This window comes from Castor canadensis, chromosome 10 (genome assembly GCF_047511655.1).
Source record: "Castor canadensis chromosome 10, mCasCan1.hap1v2, whole genome shotgun sequence".
Lineage (NCBI taxonomy): Eukaryota > Metazoa > Chordata > Mammalia > Rodentia > Castoridae > Castor > Castor canadensis.
In genome coordinates, this window is record NC_133395.1 from 70,049,629 (window position 1) to 70,073,467 (window position 23,839).

Sequence of the window (23,839 nt, forward strand, 5' to 3'; positions counted from 1 at the left end):
CAGATGTTTTTCAAAAGTTGCATCTGTATTGTGTTAATCTTTTATCACTGTGGCAAATGCTCAAAACAATTTAATGTGGAAATAATTTATTTTGGTTCACAGTTTCCAAGATTTCAGACCAAGGCTGACTGGATCATTAGTTTGGGCCTGAGGCGAGGTAGAATACCATGGTGGGAGGAGCATGTGGGTGCCTCACCTCATGGCAACCGGAAATCAGAGGGAGACAGACAGGAAGGGGCCAGGGAAGAACCTGACCCCTCCTCCTAATAGCCCCTTCAGTATGAACTCATCAATAGATTAGCCCATTGAAGAAGTTAGTTCCTTCATGATCCAGTTACCTCTCAATAGTGTCACTAGCCAGGGACCAAGCTTTCAATACATTTTTGGGACATTTTATATCCAAACCACAACATGTGTTAAACATGTACAGATTTTTTTTCTTCATCATATTCCTTAAACAATACCATATAACCCTCATTTGCATGGTATTCACAGTATATTCAGTATTGTAAGGAAATCTAGGAATAATTTAAACTATATAGGAATGTGTGTGTAGGTTCTATGTAAATACTATGCTGTTTTATGTAGGAGACTTGAACATTCATACACTTTGGTGTCACGGGGGATTCTGGAATCAACTCCTTGCAGATACCAAGGGTATCTGCACTTTAGGTAGACTGCAATCTTCAGTAGCAAGTCTGGCAGTTTCTTCCAACTGGCTTACTACAGCCCTTCAATGTCATCTTTCTTAAGGATTTCCTGTATTCCTCAGTATGTCCACAATCAAAGGAAAGGCAGCCCTCTTAGAGAATTGGTGAATAAAATTTAAGGGTGCCCAAGTCTATCAAAATGAAGAAATGGTTGCTCCCAAAGATAAGGTGGCCCCACATGAGAAGTACCACCTTCTTTCTTGCCAGGCAAGTGAAATGTCCTTTGTGCGAACAAAAAGTCTTTGTACTTACTGGCCATTTCAGTTGTATTGTTCATGGTGTTTCTAAATTGTGGTTTTAAGATGACAAAGTTTTGGCATTTTCTCTAAAATAATTCAGCATTTTTCCTTGCTGCATTTTTTACCATTATAAAATAAAATTCCCATTTAATTAATTAAAATACTTAAAATCTAAAGTTTAATTAGAAAGACAGTTGGAGGGTTGTTTGTGTGTGTGTTTCTCTAATTTATATCTTGGCACCACAAAATACTTTCGTTTAACTGGATTTATTTTGTCCGTGAGGGGAGAAAAAAAGTTGTTACTATAGTTTGTGTTGTTTCTGTTATTTAGCCCAAGCCTTCAGATCTATACTAACCTAAAATGACTCATGAAACCCTGCTCTTACCCTGAAGGCAAATGGTATAAGATTTGTAATATTTATAATTGTCTTTCAGACTCCATGATCCTCCAAGTTATTACTTCATTAAAGCTTCACTTCTGAAACAGAATTCATCATTTTTTCCTGATAAAGCAGACAATTTGATAGAAAGCTAGTTTTAGTATCTTGAATTTTTAATTTAATTAATGTTGATATGAGAACTAGTTGCTTGCCCACCTTCCCATGATCCACAACCACTCAATCATTGATCCCCGACCATGGGCAGTCACAGAAATTTGCCAGGCTTTATTTGAAATGGAGAAGTATGGGCAGGACACACATCAGATACAGGGCTGGGGAGAAAACCACCAACTCCAGAGACTTAGATCATTTACCCCTTCTGAGACCTGGTTTCCTCATCTGTAAAGTGAGAAGTTGGATTAGCTCAATGAATACTAAGAATTCAAAGAAGTACTAAAAGGACCAATACCAAACCAGGCCAATATTTAGTGAGCAGCTATTACATGCTTTTTAATAACCTAGACACTAATTAGTACCCAGTATAGTACAGGGTGAGGAGGCAGAGTAGCAAATGGATAGCTCTGGTTGATGAATAGCATGTTAAGGACTATGTTAAAAAGAAGCAATTGAAGCAATATTCATATGGCTACTTTGAAAATCTACTGAAATGCCTGTATTTTCTCTGATAAGACAGTTGTTGCCTGACTAAAATAACTAGTATCTTTCTGGTAGCTTATATGTCAACTTAATATGGCAATATTGGTTCTGTTATGCTATCTAGAGCTTTGGTTTGTAGTTGGAGCCATAACTAGCAATTCCGGCAACTTTGGCAAAAAAAAAAAAAAAGCATGAGACAACCCCTAAAATCAACATTTTAATTCATATTGCAGCTAGAAGATGGCTGTTATTAACAACATGCACCATCTGGTAGCTTTCTATTTTAACTACTCATCCCTGCTAACTAGATGCTGAAAGTATTGTTTTAAATTTATGTGAGCTCTAAATGTCCATGACCTGAGACAAAATGCCCTGGTCATCCTGCCCTTGTTCAAGTCTGGATTTTGATTTAAAATGAGAAAATTTATTGTTACTTAAGACTAATTTTATATGACCAACATTTTTTAAACATGAGGTTTATGAAATAAAAAATTAGCAAAAAACAAAAAAAAAAAAGACTCTATGTGCCAGTACCAGGCTCCAAGTTCCAACCCTGTATTGTTTTGCATCTTGCCTGCAAACTCCCAAAGCCTGGCACACAGTGGGCACTTGATAAAAATGTTACTGGAAGCACACTCATTGACACACCACATAATAGCCTGCCAAAAAGCGAGGCGGATTTCCAAAATCTAGGACAAACTCCAGGATGTGTTGTCAGTTGTGAGGACAGACTCTTAAGCTAATTTGAGGTCTTCTTCACGTGGTGCAAAGAAAGCTCTGTTCTGTGAATCTCCATGGACACACCCTTAGGCATGGATTGTCCCATGTCATAAGTGGTCTTGGTGTTTCTAATCAAATCTTCTATAGTGCAAAAGCTGTTTCTTGGTTATTCCTACCTTTTACTTTTTGCTAATATACCTATATGGGTAGATTTTGCTGCTTCTCCTTCTCTTTCTCCTTCTCCTTCTTCTTTGAAATGAATTCTACTCCAGGATCTGAGCAGTCCAAAATAGCCAACAATAGTCTCAAGTAACTATTGAGAAAAACTGGACAGTTTCAATGCATTAGTTACTTTTTTCATCACACTGACAGATGCCTGGCATAAATAACTTAAAAAGGAGGAAAGATTTATCTTGGTTTGCGGTTTCAGAATTGTCATCCATCATGGCTGGATAAGTATAGTAGAACAGAGCGATTCACATCCTTGTGGACAGAAAGCAGAGACAAGGGAACTGCGGGGAGAGACCAGGGCAAGATATACCCACAAGGTTGTGCCCCAGTGACCTAGTTTCCTCCAACTAGGCCCCACTCTTACCATCTCCCAATTATGCCATCATGTTAGGAAGTCTATCATTAATCCATTCATTAGGTCAGAACCCTCCTGATCTAATCATCTCTGGAAATGCCATCATGGACCCATCTAGAGGGGTGTCTTTACTAATCTCCTAGGTAGGTCTCAGTCCAGTCAAGTTGACACTGAAGGTTAACCATCACACTCAGTAATGTCCTGATTCATTTCTCTCTGTTTTGGGCCATGAAAATAGGCAGAGGAAGTCACGGTCTACTCTCTCAAGGCAGAATTTTCATCCTCCTTGTTCTCCTTCTTCATGAATTCCTCCCTCTTTTTGTCCAGTTCAATTCATGAAGGTCTGCTCTACGTCCTACCTCCTATTTCTAGTCTGGTAACATTTACATTTCATAGGGAATCTTATTCCTTTTATTACTAAATGAAATCAACTACTTTATTCATTCAGAGTAGAAAAGGAAAAGAAACAAGTTTTGAATCTAAAAAATTAAAAACTGCATGAATAGAGCAAAAAATTTCAAAGATAAAGTCAGACATCAGCATTAGATATGGAACTATGAATTATTACTAAAGAATAATGTGGTTAAAACTATAATGGAAAAATTAACATATTATATTTCAATTTTAAACTACTGTACTTAACAAGAATAATACATTCAAGTTCTGGGAGTGTGACTTAAGTGGTATACCACCTGCCTAGTGAGAGCTAGGTCCTGAGCAAAAATTTCAGTACCAGAATTTGAATACCACATTTAAATGGCTAACATATTTCAACATCTACCTACAAGAGTAAATATTTATAATATGATAGACGAAGGGATAAAATTTTAATATAGAACACACTCTTACAAACCAGTAAGAAAAAGAACACCTCATGTAAATAAGCAAAGGATAGGGATAAATAGTTCCAAGAGAAGAAACACAAGTGGCTCACATGCCTATGGAAAAAACATATAACATTACTAGCAATCAAACCAATTCAGACTTCAGTCAATGAGCAGTTTGTTTGCTTTGTTTTTGTTTGGGGTTTTTTTGGTTGTTTTTGGTGGGGGAGGATTTGGTGGTCTAGGGTTTGAACTCAGGGCCTCATGCAGGTGCTCTACCACTTGAGCTGTGTTTCTAGCCAGCCCTGATATTTGTTTAGAAATTTGAAAAAAATTGAAAAGATAATACTTAATCTCAATGAAGGGTCAGGAAAATAACCATTCATGCTCTGGTGAAAGTTGAGTTTGGGTCAGAAGGCAATTTGGGTTCAGAGGGCAACGCTGGAGGGCAATTGGTCAAGAGCTTTTAAGAAGTGCTTCTTTTTCTTTTCTTTTTTTTTTAATTAATTTTTTATTATTTGTATGTGCATACAATGCTTGGGTCATTTCTCCCCCCTGCCCCCACCCCCTTCCTCTCCCCCCCCACCCCCTTGATACCCGGCAGAAACTATTTTGCCCTTATCTCTAATTTTGTTGAAGAGAGAGTATAAGCAAGAATAGGAAGGAACAAGGGTTTTTTCCTAGTTGAGATAAGGATAGCTATACAGGGAGTTGACTCACATTAATTTCCTGTGCATGTGTATTACCTTCTAGGTTAATTCTTCTTGATCTAACCTTTTCTCTAGTTCCTGGTCCCCTTTTCCTATTGGCCTTAGTTGCTTTTAAGTTATCTGCTTTAGTTTCTCTGCGTTGAGGGCAACAAATGCTAGCTAGTTTTTTAGGTGTCTTACCTATCCTCACACCTCCCTTGTGTGCTCTCACTTTTATCATGTGATCAAAGTCCAGTCCCCTTGTTGTGTTTGCCCTTGATCTAATGTCCGCATATGAGGGAGGACATACGATTTTTGGTCTTTTGGGCCAGGCTAACCTCACTCAGAATGATGTTCTCCAATTCTATCCATTTACCAGCGAATGATAACATTTTGTTCTTCTTCATGGCTGCATAAAATTCCATTGTGTATAGATACCACATTTTCTTGATCCATTTGTCAGTAGTGGGGCATCTTGTCTGTTTCCATAACTTGGCGATTGTGAATAGTGCTGCAATAAACATGGGTATGCAGGTGCCTCTGGAGTAACCTGTGTCACAGTCTTTTGGGTATATCCCCAAGAGGATACCACATTTTCTTGATCCATTCGTCAGTAGTGGGGCATCTTGGCTGTTTCCATAACTTGGCTATTGTGAATAGTGCTGCAATAAACATGAGTGTGCAGGTGCCTCTGGAGTAGCCTGTGTTACAGTCTTTTGGGTACATCCCCAAGAGTGGTATTGCTGGATCAAATGGTAGATCAATGTTTAGCTTTTTAAGTAGCCTCCAAATTTTTTTCCAGAGTGGTTGTACTAGTTTACATTCCCACCAACAGTGTAAGAGGGTTCCTTTTTCCCCGCATCCTCACTATCACCTGTTGGTGGTGGTGTTGCTAATGATGGCTATTCTAACAGGGGTGAGGTGGAATCTTAGTGTGGTTTTAATTTGCATTTCCTTTATTGCTAGAGATGGTGAGCATTTTTTCATGTGTTTTTTGGCCATTTGAATTTCTTCTTTTGAGAAAGTTCTGTTTAGTTCACTTGCCTATTTCTTTATTGGTTCATTAGTTTTGGTGAATTTAGTTTTTTAAGTTCCCTATATATTCTGGTTATCAGTCCTTTGTCTGATGTGTAGCTGGCAATTATTTTCTCCCACTCTGTGGGTGTTCTCTTCAGTTTAGAGACCATTTATTTTGTTGAGCAGAAGCTTTTTAGTTTTATGAAGTCCCATTTATCTATGCTATCTCTTAGTTGCTGTGCTGCTGGGGTTCCATTGAGAAAGTTCTTACCTATACCTACTAACTCCAGAGTATTTCCTACTCTTTCCTGTATCAACTTTAGAAGGAAGTGCTTCTCTTTCAATCCACCAAACCCATTTCATTCAGCAAATATTTTTGAGGGTCTACAATGTGCCCTTCTAGTTACTAGAACCTGAATTTCTAAATCTATGTGAAAGAAATAATCAGATACCTGCATGATCACTTACAAGGGTGTTATTGATGACTATAATAGTGAAATACCGAAAGCAAGTTAAATGTCAAATGGTACGAATTTAGTTAAGCAAATTTCAGTACTCCATGTGGTAAAATGCTTGACAGCTATTAACAACAGAGGGAAAATGCTCATAAGATATAGAGTGAAAAGGGCTGGTGACAGATTAATATATACAGATCAATTCCAATGTCATTTACATACACAAATGATAAACAAAAAATAATGATAGTAAAATTAAAAAATAAATACAAGTGAGTAGAAAAAATTTTAGTTTGTATACTCCCACCCACCAAAAAAGTTTCCATTTGATTGTGGGTTACTTGGAATGTTTTTAATATACTTCATATTGTTTTACTATGGTAAACATTAAATATAATTACTAGCATATGGTTTTTTTAATTATTAAAAGTAGTTTCCTGAGAACAAGATATATGGATTTGCACATCATAATTGACCCATGCAGCTCACTAAGAGAGAAATAGAAAGTTCTTTGCTATTTGCCGTACTTAGCACTGAGTTTAATGAACACAACACTGAGGATTTAGAGCTAATGATATAAATTTAAATTTGTTTCTCATTTAAATTTAAAATTGTGTCTGATCCTCAGGTCAAGATTTTACAGACATAATGCAAGCGCTCCAGCAGCTTATTGTGGTGACACAGGTTCACATCATGTTCTCTTAGCAAGATACTGGTATCCCTTCACCAATATTATTGCCTGTGAGCAATTGAATGCATTATTACCCACACATCATAAAGACCCTCAGCCATCACTGTGAGGACCCCAGAACAATAAACATGAACCTGTTCTGATGAGTGGAATCTTCTGTCACATTTCTTCTAACATTATTCTTGGAAGAAAGAACAATTTAGCCAAAAAGCGATACACATACACAGATGACTCAAAAATGGGTGAGAGAAGCCCAACAAAAGCCCCCCTTTGTCAGCCTATGACTCCTAAGTGATCCACAATAATATTGTAAGGAAGGTAAACTAGAAGGCTTGGGGTATCATTAACTTGGATGTCTAAGAAGCCACCATGCTCTTCATCATTGTTTTCCTTGTTCCATTGTGACAGTCAAGCACTGGGCTGGCAGGAAGTAGACGTGACAGAAGACGGTCATATATTTCTATCTCCAGATGAACTGTGCATTTCAAAATGGTGTCACCCAATCCTGATGTGTGCTTGTTGTTCTTTCCCCAGAATGTCGTGTGGTGAAATCCACTTCTTACACCAAAATAGCTTCATCATCCCGGAGGAGCACCACCAAGAGCCCAGGTCCTTCCCGGCGCAGCAAGTCCCCGGCTTCCACCAGCTCAGGTAAAGCAAGGAGATGCTAAACAACTGTCTGGTTTCTGAAGCAGTTGGAGCAGAGGGTGTGTGAAGCCAGAGCGTGAGGTTTGGAGCTAGTGTCGATTCCGGTTTATAATTTTAGAACATGTTAGAGCAGCTGAACAGATTTACCAGAGTCTAGCGTGTTGGCTGTAAGAAAAAACATCAAGCTTGGAATAATGTACTTAGTGAGACTCAGGAAAGCCAGATTTACCCACAAATGGAAGTGCTCCACCTACTGTTATTGTTTCTACCACGAAAGTTCTCTCAGGCATTTATTCTGCCTAGGTCTGGCTTAGGGAGTGTTTCTGATTTGTCTTTGCTAAGCTTGTATATAACACAGTTGTGACTCTGGCCTCAGTTTTCTTTCCTGGCTCTGAAATTCAAAGCAGTGATGTTAAGAGGGTGGAACAGGTACATCCCTGCAATGACCCTTGCTGGGCCCAACTCACAGTGGCTGGTGCTGCCTTTGAAGTGGGCTCAGCTCACACAGGATGAAAATCTTAGCCCTGCCTTTCTCTCTTTTGGTCTTAGAACTGATATGAGTCAGTTACAAGGTGTCATTATTTTTGGGGGGGGTGTCAAATATAAGGTTTGTTTCACTATGGCAGGGAATTATTTATTGAATGATTGAAAAACTGTTGAATGGGAATTATCAATTGATGCAAACCACAAAGCATTTGTTCCCTGATTTGATGATTTGATGAAAAATACAAAGATCATTAGGGCCTAAATGGAGGCCTTCTCTAACTCAACAGTGTGGCCCCAGGAATGGGAAGTGAGCAAAGCTCTAAGTTGGGGCTGTTCAAGAAGGTGGATAGCTAGACTACCCAGCCCATCTTGGTTCTCTAAGACTCACCTTCCTTGAGGAGCTTTTCCTACTACTGTTATTTCCTAGTCAGGTCTACAAGGACCACCTTCTCTTTAATACTCATTCTAAAGGTGACAACAATGATGCAGCCACTGCCCCGTTCCCAATCATGGCTACAACATAGCCAGTCAGGACTATGGACTGGCTCAGAACATGACTGGCACTTGTAATGCAGCTCATTAGATTAAGGGTGGGCAAATAACTCCCTCCTAATGACACAGCCCATCTAGATTGGATGCAAACCTAAAATAAGATTTTAAAGTGTAAGGTAGTGAGACTCAAAGCTTGGAATTACATGGGAACTTTGTAAAGTTTGTCATCCTGAGCCTTCAGGTGTCACTAAGTAGACAGACCTGTGCTTTAGTAAGGCTCCAGGAGATTCTGGTCAGAGAGTCCCAGGGCCAGTGAAATGTGAAATTATTTCACATTCCAAGAAATAATGGGTGTGAGGGCAGTGGCTCTCATTCTAGCAGCATCACCACCTACCTGAGCACAGGTCGGCCATGCAAAATCTCAGACCTTTCCCAGATCCACTAAATCAGAAACTCTCGAGTGGTGCCCAGTAGGCTGGGGTTTCCCAAGCCCACCAAGTACATCAGGTGATTCTTATGTTTGCCCAAGTTTGAGAACTACTGGATTGTTAATAACAGATCTGCTCTTTAAAGTGTAGACCAAGAGATCAATGAGCAAAGGAGAGTGCTAGGCACCAACTCGCTATTCCACTTCCATCTGGTGGCCTGACAACAAAGAATCAGACACCAGAGAGAATTTCTGTATGGAGGTCATCCCTTCTCTGGATTACTAAAGAAAGTCTCTCCCTTCCAGAGAGACAGCCCACCCAGAGAAAGGACCACCACAAAATGACTACATCTAAAACTCCCCTGGAAGATTTGAGTTTGTCCACTAACCTGCTGACAGATTAAAATTGAACTGTGTGAAGAATGTTCATTCTTAGCCAATGAGTATCCTTCATCTCCTATAACCAAACCTGAACTGTAGGATGAATCCCCAGTGAGCACTGAGGAGAAGAAGGGCAACAGTCAGCCTGTTGCCCCTAAAATTTTGGCTATTTAATATAATCATGGAAGAATGTGAAGGAGAGAAGTCCCACAAAATACTGAAACATTATCAATGACATTAAAATCATCAATATGGGGAGCAGAGTGGCTCAAGTGGTAAGAGCTCCTGCCTTGCAAGCTTGAGGCCCTGAGTTCAAGCCCCAGTGCTGCCAGGAGCTGGGATGGGGGGTGTGGGGGGTGGAGAAAGAAAAAGAAAAACAATATTAAAAAGTAAAATTAGTCCCCAACCCAAACCAACTTTGACATTGACAAATTTTACTTAATCTTTCCTTACTTTTTCCTCTTAGTAGTACAAATAAAGAAAAGGGGAGACATCTAACAATGGTTATCAGTCTAATTCTTGCCTTTTACATTTTAGCTATTGCAAGTAAAGCAGTACTACATTTCTTGTTTGTATGTTTACAGAGCAGTCAGTGTCACAAATGTGTGACTATGCCAATGACTTCAAAACCACTCCCATTCCCTGAGACCTGAGCCCTGGGTGTACAAGGTCCAGTGGTGTCACAATTCTCATCAGGCTAGTGTGGCTGCAGGATGTCAGAGAAGCCCCTCCTCCAGGGCCCCTCCATTACTGTAGCCCAGGCATCCCATCCCTACTCAACTGCACCCCTTAAAACCAGTGGACAGGACACTGACTTGTGTCTATATCGTAGCACCATGAACCTGATTTTTGAACATTAAAGAATCTTCCTTTTTCCCTTTAATACTAAAGTTTGAAATTATTTCTACTTCTGCTTTTTAATTTCCATTTCCAGAATGCATCATCCTACATTATTTGGAAAATTAAGATTTACTCAGTTTTGTGTTTTGTTTTGGATGGTACTGGGGTTTGAACTCAAAGTGTTGCGCTTGCTAGGCAGACACTCTACTACTTGAGCCATACCTCCAGCCTTTTTTGCCCAGTTTTTAAGGCCACATTGCTATTAACAACAACAGTATAATATGTTAGCTTTCTGTTACTGTAACAAAACACTTGAGGCAATCAGCTTTGAAAAGGGAAAGGCACTTTGGCTCACTGTTTTGGAGATTTCAGTCCATAGTTGGTTATCCCTATTGCTTCTGAGCATGTGGCAAGGCAGTACATCATGGTGGGAGCACATGGCAGAGGAAGGTATTCGAAAGAGAGAGAGAGAGAAGAGTTTTCCTACAATCCCCTTCAAGGGCACACCTTTAGTGACCTAACTTCCTTCTACTAAGCCTCAGTCTTAAAGGTTCTACCACCTCCCAACAATGCCATGGGTTGATGACCAAACCTTTAACACATGGACTTTCAAGGGACACTTATCCAAATCATAGCATATGGTTAACTTATAATTAAATGAAACAGCATAGTTATAGAAGACTTTTATCTTTGACCCTCCCAACAATACCAACAATATGCAAGTCTGACAAGATATTATTATAGTATTTGCAGAAATGAGGAACCAGAGGTGGGACTGAGGTGACTGCTCTGGCCAGAGTTACTGAGTTGAGCAGCAGTGCAAGGCTGGTACCTGGGGCTCCCAGCACTCTAGCCATACCAGGCTGGCAGAACTTGATAGCGGCTTCTTCACCTGCACTTACAAAACTCTTGATCTCCAGGAAATAGTCTAGTAACTGGTTTGAGATTGCCATTTACCCAGTTTTAGCTTACAACATAAGCTAAGTATTAGTTCTCCAGCATCAGCATCCTAGAATAATTCATCCCAACTTCATAATGTATGCCAGTGGTGGACAGAAACTCTCCTTTGTACATCAGCATTAGTGCAAAAACAAGAATCTTCAGTCAATTTTCCATCTATCCCTTACCGATTCCGCTTCTCAGGACTAAAAGAAGTTAAAAGTGATTTATTAATGTAAGGTGTCCATTTACACATTCAGAAACATCAGTTGTAGCCTATTAGTGTTGAGCAGCTGCTAGTGTGCTAATGACACAGAGATGAAAGACAAGATCCCCTACTCAAAGAAGCTCAGAGGTCAAGGCTCCTTAAATAATTTATTGATCACATAATTCACATAAGTGTCCAATTATTCTTAGCCTCTGTTAGAGAAGGGGCCCAAAGCAGCCAAGTAGAGCTAGAAGAAAAAGAAAACAGAAACCTTAATATCACACAAAAAGAATATCAAGCCCCCAGATAATTGCATGCTGAGACTCTGAATGGAGAAGCACTAAGTATTGGAAAAATAGTTTTTAGTTTCTCTTAAAATAACAATAATATACAAGTATTTAGTATAGTTGATTATACATATGTCTTTGGAACACTGACATCTTATAAAACATGTAATTTAAACATGAAGTTCTTGTAAGTAAATTCTTTTTCTGCACAGAGAAGTTATAATAAAATAACTCCAAAGATGAGAATGTAATATGCAGTAATTTGATTTCTATAAAGACCAATAAAGCTTAGTTTTGCTGTATATTGTTTTCTTAATATGAAAAACATAAGGAAACCATGTTTACCTATCTTGAAGTTTCATTGCTGCTGACCACCTAAAACTTAGAAATTTCACAATTTTGACCACTTCTTCTTGAATCCCTTAGAAGATCTTTGGCTTTTCTGGGTTAATTTTAGAGTTGTTATTCCCATGTACATACATAGCCAACTTCTTCTCATAGAGACATTCTCTACTTAGAATCTCTTCCTAAGAAGCCTTTGTAAACATAACTGAGTTACACACATCAGTTCAAGTATGCAATTTCTTGACCTTCAGAAGCCTATGGTCTAAAGTACAGTTGTTCTCTGTGTCTGCAGGTTTCATTTAACCAACCATGGATCAAAAATACTCATAAAAAATTGTGTCTATATTAAACATACACATTTTTGTCTCATTCCCTAAACAATAGATTATGACAACTGTTTGTTATTTATATTAAATTAAGTATTATAAGTAATCTAGAGACAATTTAAAGTATACAAAAGGTTATGCAAGTATTATCTGCAGGATTTATGCCATTTTCTATGAGAGACTTGAGCATCTGTAGGTTTTGGTGTTAGTGGGAGGTCACAGGCCCAATACTTTAAGAATATGGAGGGATGAGTGCATAGCCTATGCTAAATGAGAAGCACTCATGGCAACAACCGTTCAGTCATTCAACATGCATTGAGAACCCACCACGGACCTTCAGTGCTGAGTGCTGGAGATGCTGGAGATGCAAGGACAAACATCTGAAGAGAGAAAAGCCCTGCCTTAGTAATGGACTTGTACCATGATGGAAGCACCATCCTGTACACCCTGGGCATGAAAAACATTTGTGTGTGACTCCAGAAATTCTGAAGTTTTTTTATTTATGCTAGTCAAATTTTACTTTTTTTACAGTTATGTAAAATATTTTATGCAACATATGCAGATAAGATAAGAATCAGTTGGGGAACTGAAAGGAATTTTAATCAACTCACTAGTTTAATTTGTCAAATTCTTTTGATTTCTACCAAACACCTTCAAAGGCAGACAGCTAGCAGTTAATTTTTAGCTCTGTCTTTTCCTTTAGTGTAGTTCGGTCCTCTACCTTCTATAGGGGATCTTTTCTACTTCAGGGTTCCATGGTATTGTTGAAAATAAAATATACCAAGATAATCAAGAGGCTGTGATTCATCCCTTGTGTTTTTATAATTTGTTACTGCATATAAAGTCTATCCCTTTTTACATTTTCTTCTTTTTAAATTTCTCTCTCTCTCTCTTTTTTTTTTTTTTTTTTTTTGACAGTACTGTGGTTTGAATTTAGGGTCTTGTACTTGCTAGGCAAGCACTCTTCCACTTGAGCCACACTTCCAGCTCTTTTTACTTCTTACTTTAGTTTTTCAGATAGGGTCTTATGCTTCTGCCAGGGCTGGCCTCAGACTGAGATCTTCCTGCCTCTGCCTCCCAGTGATCTGGGATTATAAGTGTAAGCCATCATTCTCTTTCTTTTCACCCATAAACTCCTCCTAGTGTCCATCCCAACAGACTCTCCATAATTACTCTTTAGAGCTTTGAGCCATTATCTTGCCTTACTGTTTATTTAGAGACAGTATCCTCTATAAACTGCTTTTATCGCTCCTTACCGTTAATGACCCACGTTAATTAGATATTTTCCAAGTAACTGCTATGTTCTAGACATGTATTAGGTCCTAAGGGTAAAAAGGTAATTAAATCACAGTCCTTGCCTTCAAAGTTGCTTATGGTCTAGTTGGGAGACAAACATATACACCACTTATTGTAAGTGCCATGATGGTCCTGAGGAAGAAGGAGTTGTTAATTGCTTTAACAAAGTCAGAGAAAGCTTCCAAGAGACAAGGATTTATACGTTAGGACTGGAAGAAGCCTACCAGGGTAAGAAGGGCCAGAGGCACTCCCTCCCAATGTGAATTAAGGCACAAAGCCATGAAAACATATGGTATATTAGGGAACCATTGCCAGTCCAATAAAAATGAATAATAAAGAGCAGGACATGGTGGCACATGCCTATAACCCCAGCACTTGGGTGGCCGAGGCAGGAGGATTATAAATTCAAGGCCAGAGTGGGATGCATAGCAAGACCCTGTCTCAAAACAAGCAAGCAAAAACTGAACAATAGAATTCTAGGAAAAGTCTGGAAAACTTGGTATAGCCAGCCCAGTTGCTTGTTAGATTGCATATTTTAGTAGTAGATATTAGGAAGTGAGGGGGATTTTTAGCAAAGCCATGAAAGATCACAGTTAAATTTTAGCAACAATGGTGCTGATATAGAAAGGATGGCTCATATGAGGGGCTGAAATGGCTCTGTCAGGCCCCAACAGTCACCCTAGAAAGAAATTGTCAGGACAGCACTGAAACATCACTGTTCAGAATGAGAGAGACTTCAAGAGGAAGAATTTAACTGGATGTAAGGTCAGGGAAAGGAATCAGAGCCTGGGATCCAGTTTGTCTGTTGAGGGGGACAAAGAGGAAATAAGGTTCACTTTAGATGTGTGGGATGTGAAACATTTTGGCAATGTCAATAGGCAACTAGGAATAACTAGTTATGGATAGTCAGGTGAGTTTGAGCTGACAATATGTATTTGAAGGATCCTGGTGTATAGTAGTGATTTAAATAATAGAAATATAAGCCACCTTGACTCTGCTCCACAGAAATTGGTGAAGATGAAAGTGGAATCCTGGGAAACAGCTGAAATTCTAAGAGCATATCAGGGGAGGCCCATGAACAATAAAAGCAGTGACAGTCACAGAGGCAGGAAGCTGGAGATGGAGGAGCTGGCCAGTATGTTCCATGACAATAGGCCAAGTAGCATCTGAAAGGAGGTCACAGGATTCTACAGTGAGGATGCCACTGGGAAGGCGGTCTGGGAAGGAACTATTCAGTGGACAAGACAAAGAAGTTGTGGAGCCTTGTCTGGGAATGGTGTCGATTGGTCAATTTAGGGCTGCCCTTGGCCAGCTCTTAGGCTGAGCTAGAATGGGGGTCTTTTCCTGTGCCATCTGAGGGGTGAAGTGTAACAGGGGCTCTGTGCCCTCAGTCCAGGGCCCTCACCCATGCTGACCCTGATGCCTAATCTCCTCACTAGAACCACAGCCAGTTCTTGGATCAACAGATAGGGAATCAAAAATTCCATCATTTCATATCAAAGGAGACTAGCTGATATTGTTTTATGGTTAGCTTTTTCCCTCTTACTTTGAAATCATCTTTCCTTCCACATCCAATTGGTCACAGTCTTTCTGCTTCTCCTGCACAATGCCACCATGCTGTTCCAGGACTCCTGTTCCTCGAAGTAGTTATAAAACCCACTGGCTACTGTCCTGGCTTTGTGCTCTGCTTCTTCCATCTGTCCTGCGTACCAATGCCCCATTTGTTGCCATTAATCACTGTCTGCCAAACAAAGTCTGAACTTCTTGATCTCAAGTAAAGGACTGTCTTGATTTGGCCACAGTCTTCCTTTCCAACTACCTCTCTCACTTCTCCATCCTAAAAATTAATAGAATTTTTTCCCCAGATAGTGCTTTAGCTTTTCCTTCTCACATTTTTATTCCTAATACTTGGTCTAGGTCTTCTTTTGTCACTTCAGTTGTCAAAACCCCATGCACCTACTGATCTCTGTAAATATTACCTGGTCATGTCACTGTTGAGGATCTTTCCCAACCTTGCAGTCCCAAGGCAACTGGTTGGGCTCTCAGTCCACAGGTGATACATTGTTTCACCCTGTCAGGTGGTAAATTCTCAGAGCAGGAGTTCTTTGCCAGTTCTATGCCACTTATAAGTTCATGGTAACTACTGGGTGATGTTGACTGCATGAATGAACGGACAAATATTAGAAGCTATACGGGTTGCCTAGACTTCTTAAAGTTCAAGGGCCTTTTTTTGGATATCTATTTAAAAAATTAATTTGCAGAGCCATATCCATTTATCCCTTTCCTCTATTTCTGTTAACTTCTCCTTCCCATCCTTCTCAGTAGATGGGCTCTTTGGAGAAGCAGAGCTCCTTGCTTATGAAGCTAGAATTAAGAAAAAGTACCTTTTCCCTGCTCTGTTAGGGAGTCATCTCTTTTTTCTTTGCCTTTGTTGACTCTATGTGCTTTTTCTTTCTTCCTTCTTTTTTTTTTTTTCTCAATAATATGGCAAACAATAGACAAAGGCTGGAAAAAGATTTTAAGCAATCAACAGCCCTATCGATGACTAGGGAGTGAGGGGACCATCTAAGGCAGGAAGCCAGAACCCCATGGAAACATGTCTGAATCACCTCCCTGTGAACCTACAGACACACATATATGCAGCCATATTCCCTCCTCTATCCCGACAAGTGCAGAGCCAGAAATAAATGAGCTAAAAAAAGAGAGACAGCAAGGTGGATTTTTATGTCCAAATTTTGTTCAGGGTTGCAATAAAAGAAGAGGAGGAAAAGAAAAGTCAGAATGTTTTGTTATAGTAAAATTTTGCAGTTTATAATCTGGCCTAAAGGGTAAAACACATTATATAAAAGAAGAAAGGAGCAAGGTAAAAAGAAACAATGATCATTGAAGATTGTCACTTTGCAATTCATTTTTGCCTAGAAAAATTCTATTTTGTTATGAAACTCACTATTGAGAAATTAATTTAAAGTTTTCATTGTAAAATAATATATTCTCATTATTAAACACATTGTAGTTTTTTCATTTTGTGCTTTTTTGTTTTGACTCTGGTAAGATAATAAAACCATCTAATTAGGTTTTATTTCATTGTAAAACAGAATTTAAATACAAATACTTTATAAAATCTTTTTATAAATAAAAGCAATGAGGGTCAAATGGAGTTGCACATATGTTGCTTCTCATACCGTAAACATACTCAAATGTGTATAAAGTTTCATGGAAACCATTTCAAGTACTCAATCCTGAGCAATCCAGCAAGCATGGAAGAATGTTCTAGTAGGTGTTGGTAATGTGTATGAAAGGGTTTGATGTCTGGAGTTTCTTTCAGCAGAGTTCACAGACACTTTATAGAAAATCAATAGTGATTTATATGTTATCCTTTTATTCTCTCCTCATAACCATGTTGGATAACAGCTTTTAGTTCTGTGTGTCCAGAGAAAGAAAGAACAGATCAAAAGTTCATCAACTCTCTGATTCTAGTACAAAGAACTGACCCAGATTGGGTTAGGAATCTTCTCTAAGCTCTGATCTCTTACTTCAAGAGACCTTTGTATTTAAAAAAATCACATGCCATGTGTGTCTGCTCACCCCTCCACACCCTGCACCTCCCAGAGAGAATTAGAGGCCTTACTCTGTCCTATAAACACTTCTCAATCTTTTTCTTCCCTTAGGAGAATTCCACTTCTGCAGAACTTTAATTAGGGGGGGGCAAATTCTCATTTTGATTCCTAGTGAGATACACACTACAACGTGTGGTGATTCTGGATTCATCCTTACAATCTTCTGTGCATTTCCTTTTTGAATCCACTGTGTTTAGCACAGTGTCTGAATGTGGCAGGAACACAACAAACTATTTATTTATTTAATTTATTTTATTTTGCAGTATTGAGGATTGAACTTAGGGCCTTCACCTTGAGCCTCTTCACCAGCCCTTCCCTTTTTTTTTTTTCCGTGAAGGATTTTTCTGAGAAAGGGTATCGCGAACTATTTGCCTGGGCTGGTTTTAAACTGTGATCCTCCTGATCTCTGCCTCCTGAGTAGCTAGGATTACAGGCATGCGTCATCAGCACCCAGTACAATGTATTTATTGAATGAAAAAAACAGTTGCTTGCTTCTTAATTGCATAGTCTTGCTTGGAGAATTCTCTGATTTCAGGGCCTGTTTGAGACATTTAAAAATGTCCAGCTTTCACCTGGTGACTGAGAGTCTTAGGAATACAACCATTAAGAGAAACCCTTTTAGCCCATAAAGGAGTTACTCAGCATCCATATGAGTCTGAAGTCATTTAAAAGGCACAATGAAGTAGATACTAAGCACACATGATTGGTTGCTACAAAACCCTGAATTTGTGGTTCCAATTCATACTAGTAACAATAAAGAAAAGGATCAGCTGTCTGAAATGATGGAAGACAGATGGAGCCAGACCCTTCATGAGAAGTATTATTCAACAATGGGCTGTAACCAATGTTACGGTAGTCCTTCCTTATACATGGGGCATGACGCTCCAGGAGGTTCCATGGACATCTGAACCAAAGATGGCACCACGCTATACATATACTCATTTTTTTCTAAACACAGTTACCTTTTAATAAGTTCAGTTTGTAAACTATGCACAGTAAGAGATCAATGACAACTATTAATGAAGTAGGATGGTTGTGAAATACACTCGTCTAAGTTATTCAAAGCTTACAAATGGCTTGTTTCTGGAATTTTTCATTTATTTAATATTTCCAGACAGCAGTTGACCTTGGGTAGCTGAAACCGCAGAAAGTGAAGCCTCAGATAAGGGAGGATTTCTGTGAACTGTTGAATCCCTTTTGGGCTTTGATGACAGGTGAGTTGAGGAGTGGCAAAAGTTAGCTGTGCAGTCAGAGTCCATCCAGAGCCCTTTGGAGGCCAGTTGTATAATTGATCATCACAATCCACTCTGAGGTTTTAACATTTCTCATTCAAGTAGGCCAGGCAAGATGACTTACTCCTATATTCCCAGCTATTCTGGAGGTGGAGATTCAGAGGCTTAAGGCCAACCCAGGCAAAAAGTTAGCAAGACCCTCCCCCATCTCAACAAATAAGCCACTTATGGTTGTGTGGGATCTTATGTGCCTGAGATCCCACCTACAGCAGAGACATCGGTAAGAAGGTCATACAATCCAGACCAGACCGGACAAAAACATAAGCCCCTATCTGAAAAATAACTAAAACATAAAGGACTGGGGGTATGACTAGTGGTAAAGCGCCTGCCTAGCAAACATGAAGCCCCGAGTTCAAGCAGAAGTACTGAAAATTAAAGAAAAGAAAAAAAGTAACAAGCAGAGCAAGGGAATATAGGATTGAAGGAAAATGTTCCCAGACAGATTTGAGCAAAAGAATCCAGGACTGGATGTAAAGCAATGGTTCTGATCAGTTCTTTATCAATTCAGAGTGCAGTGAATTCAGACTGAAATAATTATTTGACTTGATTGCCTATTTAACAAGAGCTGTATTAAGGTGAATTTTTCCCTTCAAGATAAAGAATTGTTTAATAGGGGCCTCTGGAAAATAATGCCATTTGTAAGTTGAATGTTAAAATAAGCACTGATAAATGACAAAACCCTTCTTATTGGTATATAGGGGTTTCTGTGTTACATGATTATAAAAAGTGAGCTCAATAAATGCATCAGAGTTACTTATGAGAGAAAATTATTTGTCCAAGCAATGATCCAACAATAAGGTGTGCAATGCTTCTGGGTGTCAAAAAGAATTCTGAAGAATTTTAAGACATTGCTAATGCTGTTGAGGTGGCCAAGAGGAGAACTCTGAATTGACCCTGTGACTCTTAAGAATACAGGCCATTCTACCATTCAGACTGGTTGTGCCCAAAAACCTTTGATTGCAAATTGACTGGTTTAGCATTGGAGCTTCATTTCTCCAAAGATGGCAATGCAAGTGGAAGCAGGGAGCTCCGAGGCTTCACACAAAGGAGGTGATCCAAGGACCCAGTGTAGAGAGAAACCTAGAGGTCTCCAGCTCTGCAGATGGGATGGAAGTTCTGAATGTGTCGTGATGTGACAGATTAGGCTGCTCCTGGGAAAGTATGAAGTTTTTAAGTAAAGCCATTACTGCAATCCAGTTCTAGCTCTACCACCTTTCATCTGTGTGTCTTTGAGCAAGTCACTTCTCTGAACGTCAGCCTCCTCCTGGAAAATAGGAAAATCTGCACCAACCTGCAATGTAGAACTGATATCACATAAGGTATCCAGACTCTATTGTCCTTTCTAGCTTAATCTTCTTCAACCATCACTTACCATATTCTGTAGTCCTATAGTCCTCTTAACACTGGCACATTTCCATTTACCACTCCCCCACTGCACTACCCTAGATGAGACATCCCACTATCTCTGGCCATGGGAATTTTAAAAGTGTCTCACTCTCTATTGGACATGCTTGTAAAGGACCGCCTTGTCCTTGTGCCTAGTATTGTTCCCCTCTAATCGAGAGCTTTTTTAAAATGCAAATTTGATCTCATGGCTCCTACTTAAAATCATTCAATAGCTTCTCATTGCCCTTGGATAAAAACCAAACTCCTAAACCTGAATTTGAATGCCCTGCACACTCTGCAGTCTTTGTCTATTCCTCCATCCTCATTCATAATGTTCTTCTCCCCCCAACACCATGTCTGCTGCATCTGACTTACATAGGTCTCTTCCTTGCACACATTAACTCCCTCCTCAATTCCCAGTTCTAGAATACATGGTCTCCTGAGCTTGGGTCACATTTCCTTCATTGTGTCACCCTCAGCTCCACGTCTGTCATCCATTGCCCTCTCCGTAGGGTGTAGGCCAACCTTGACCCCCTTGGTTATCAGAATTCCAGCGGCACCACCCAATACTTCCCCTCTCAAAATACTTTATTGTGATAATCACAATTGTGATTTTCCTGGAGGTCAAAAGCCTGGTACTTCAGGGAAAGTGGGAGCAAGCTGTAGGTTGCCTGGGCTAGATTATGACCTCCACTTGTCAAATTGCTCATCATCTTTATGACTCAATTTCCTCATCTGTAAAGTGGGGGGAAGTGATACTGCCTACCTCACTGAGTTATTGTGAGATTCAAATGAGATAATATATACACGAGATTTAAGCGCATTGATGATGCATAGAAAATAAGTCTATAACATAAGAGTCTGTTGTTTTGTTTTCCTTTTTAAGGAAAGATATTTCTTCTTAAGGCTGTCTTCCTCTTTCTTCACTTTCCATTCACCTGATAACATTGGAGTGCTGGGGCTGAGATGTAGCTCAGTAGTAGTTACATCATTCTCAGAGCGTTGACCCTGAGTTTGAGTCCCAGCCAAAAAGAAAAAAAAAATTAGAGTCCCCAAAATAAAAAGTATCAATATTGAGTTTGCTCCTCTTTTTTGCTCACTTTTTCTCAATCTGTGTAGCCTTTAAGTATGACAGAGACATAAAGTGGAATAGAAGTGGGAAAAGAAAATATTGCATTCATTAAACAGGTTCTGAAGGCAACCAGCTATTTCCTTACCTGTTTTAGATTTTACCTCTGCCTTAGTGCTGATGTCCCTACTTGCATCTGAGCCCTTCCCTTAGAAGGCACTGGCTGGGCTGTCTAGCAGAATGAGTCTCTAGTTTGAAGCTCAGACAGTCCTGTAGCATGCAAACAAATTAAAACTTTCTCAGCTTCCCATCGCACCTGCAAAAACAAACAAACAAAAAACCCAAGTGAAAAACTAGGCTTTTTTTTAAAGGAGTTACCAAATACATCTCAAAGGCAAAATTACAAATTAGCACAGCATAGGGTATGTGACATTTTGAAGGTCTTTGGAGGAATTGACAAAACAAAACAAGGAGCTTCCCACTTTCATGGACCATTAAGTTTTTATGAAAACATAGTGTACGAAAAATCAATAAACATTGTACTTTGCCACTGAGTTTTGTGAGGGTGTCCTTATTACCTGGTACTTGCCAGGCTTTAGAAGAGTTATTGTCATTTTGATTCTCAGATGAGTCACACTGGGGCTCTTGCCCCCAGAGGCACTTCGTTATGATTCAGTGCAAAGGACTGAGCAGGCTGGGGCTTCCGGAGTGAGTGTGTGTCGGGTGGGGGGTGTAGTGGCTCCAAGCTTTGGCATGAGGCTTAATTGACACCTTTGATGTAGCCTAAGACAGAACCCGCACCTCCCACTGCTGCTGGGAGGACGTCAGCCTTACGCAGGAAAGGCATCTGCTGATGAATCCTGCATCTCATTCAGCCTGCTTGGGGAGCAGCCTTAGCCATCCTTTACTAATCCAACTGCTTCCCATTTCCGCGGGTGCTTGGCTTAGTGCTCAGAAGAGATTTTGCTTCTTGCTCTTGTCAGGTCAAACACTAAGACTGTGTCCATGTTAGAACTCATAGAAGGTAAGTGGAATGCACTGTCGCTCTCCCCCTTGGCAAGTGTTTATTATGCACCCTCCAGAATGTCTGTGTCTCCTGCCTAAGTCTGCTTCACTCACTGTGAAACTGTATTGTTGTCATTTTTACAAGTAAAATAGAAGCAGATTGATATGTCTTTATAAAAATCACGTCTTTAAGGGGTTTTATCTGTTTTTAGAGACAGTATTACTTAGAGAAAAGAATTGCTTACTTGAATTCTCTGGCTTTATCTCGGCTTAGTGATAATGCTGTATGAAAGTTGAGAATCAGGTAGAATTCTAGTGATTTGAACCTGTTGAAAAGCAGCTTTTATCTTTGATGGCAGCAGAGACAAACTGTGAGGAGTTCCTCAGCAATTGTTGCCAATTACTTTGTCCTGTCCTTCAGAATCAGATTGGGGATGAATGAGGCACAAATGGATGTAGAAACTTCTAGAAGTGAGTTATTAATTATAAAAACACTGTGACCTATTTTATCAAGGCACTGGAAATGTCACTTGTGACCTGTGCTAATATTTTCTCCTACTTGGAAGAACCAAGCAACTAAAGAATTAAGGGTGAATCACACTGAAAATATCTCAAGATCTTAACCACACTCCTAAAATCTCTGTGGGGACAAAGAGAGCCATTATTAATAAATTCATCAGGAAAGTTATAAAAAGTACATTTAAAATTATTATATAACCTGCTGCTGTATTAAATACAGGATTAACAAAGCAATGAATTTCTAAAAATTGTTCTTCATGATACAGATAAGTGGGTGTCTAAATTTTAGCAGCTGTCCTTCTCTGTTTATTTCTCTGAGAGATGAATTGTCGTGAAAATTCTTTAACATGGCATTTTTCTCTGTGTGTGATTCTTTGTGTTTCCAGTTAATGGAACCCCTGGTAGTCAGCTCTCCACTCCACGCTCAGGCAAATCGCCAAGTCCATCACCTACAAGCCCAGGAAGCCTGCGGAAGCAGAGGGTAAGGAAATAAGCAAGCTACCTTTTTAAGATCTGTTTGAGCCTTGGTACAAAGTGCCATGGGTGCCAACAAATAATGCTGCTTGTCTCCAGGGAATAGCCAAGCCAGGGCAGGTGATGATTCATGGTAGGTCACTTATCATAGCTATGGTTTAGCTAGAACTCAAGGCTTTTCAATTTTTCTACCAACTTGTCCAAATCTTAACACTGAGAAGAATGTAGATTGACTATTTCACCTTTAAATATCTTCCCTTTTTTTGCTTAGAATGCGCAGATTTTGTTAGCACTGATTTGTAAGCTTCCTTAGTTATAATGAATTTCATTAGATATCATCACTGATTACCAGCTGCTTAAGGAAAAGGAAAACTGCTATTAATGAAATGGAGGATCCTGGGAGGGTATTGCTCTGTGGCATAGAATGATGGTGCTGAGCAGCTGATAGCCCATGGAGCAGAGGATGAGTTCATAAGCATACATGGTTTTGTGAATGAAACCCACACGGAGACATTCTCTTTCATCACTACTGGCATTTATTTTGAGCCTCTTGTGTAATAAGAGAGAAATTGGCTGAGCTTGGAGACTAAAGTGAAAAAGTTGCTGGAAACAGTGTTGGGTACTCCATGCTAAAGACATGGATGAAGGTCAAGATGGAAGAACTACTGTTCTCGTGCCCCACAACTGGTACTGTTTATCCACTTTAGTAATACCAAGACAAGAATAAGAGGATTGGAAAGGGGGAAAAAGGAAGTAAAATGGAAGAAATGTAAAGCCTTTTATGGTCCTGATTTCAGAAGTGAGGTGGGGGAAATGTGTACCCTTAAGAGATTT

General features: G+C 39.5%; 1 protein-coding gene across 5 annotated transcripts in view; it reads left to right on the plus strand.

Moving 5' to 3' along the window:
- Dclk1 (doublecortin like kinase 1) overlaps positions 1 to 23,839 on the plus strand; it is a 341,030-nt gene that overhangs the window by 240,501 nt on the left and 76,690 nt on the right. For all 5 annotated transcript variants that reach the window (XM_074043546.1, XM_074043544.1, XM_074043543.1 and 2 more), the window contains 2 exons: positions 7,503 to 7,619; positions 22,918 to 23,012. In XM_074043546.1, the coding sequence (XP_073899647.1) occupies positions 7,503 to 7,619; positions 22,918 to 23,012 (212 nt within the window). The remainder of the gene's footprint in view (positions 1 to 7,502; positions 7,620 to 22,917; positions 23,013 to 23,839) is intronic.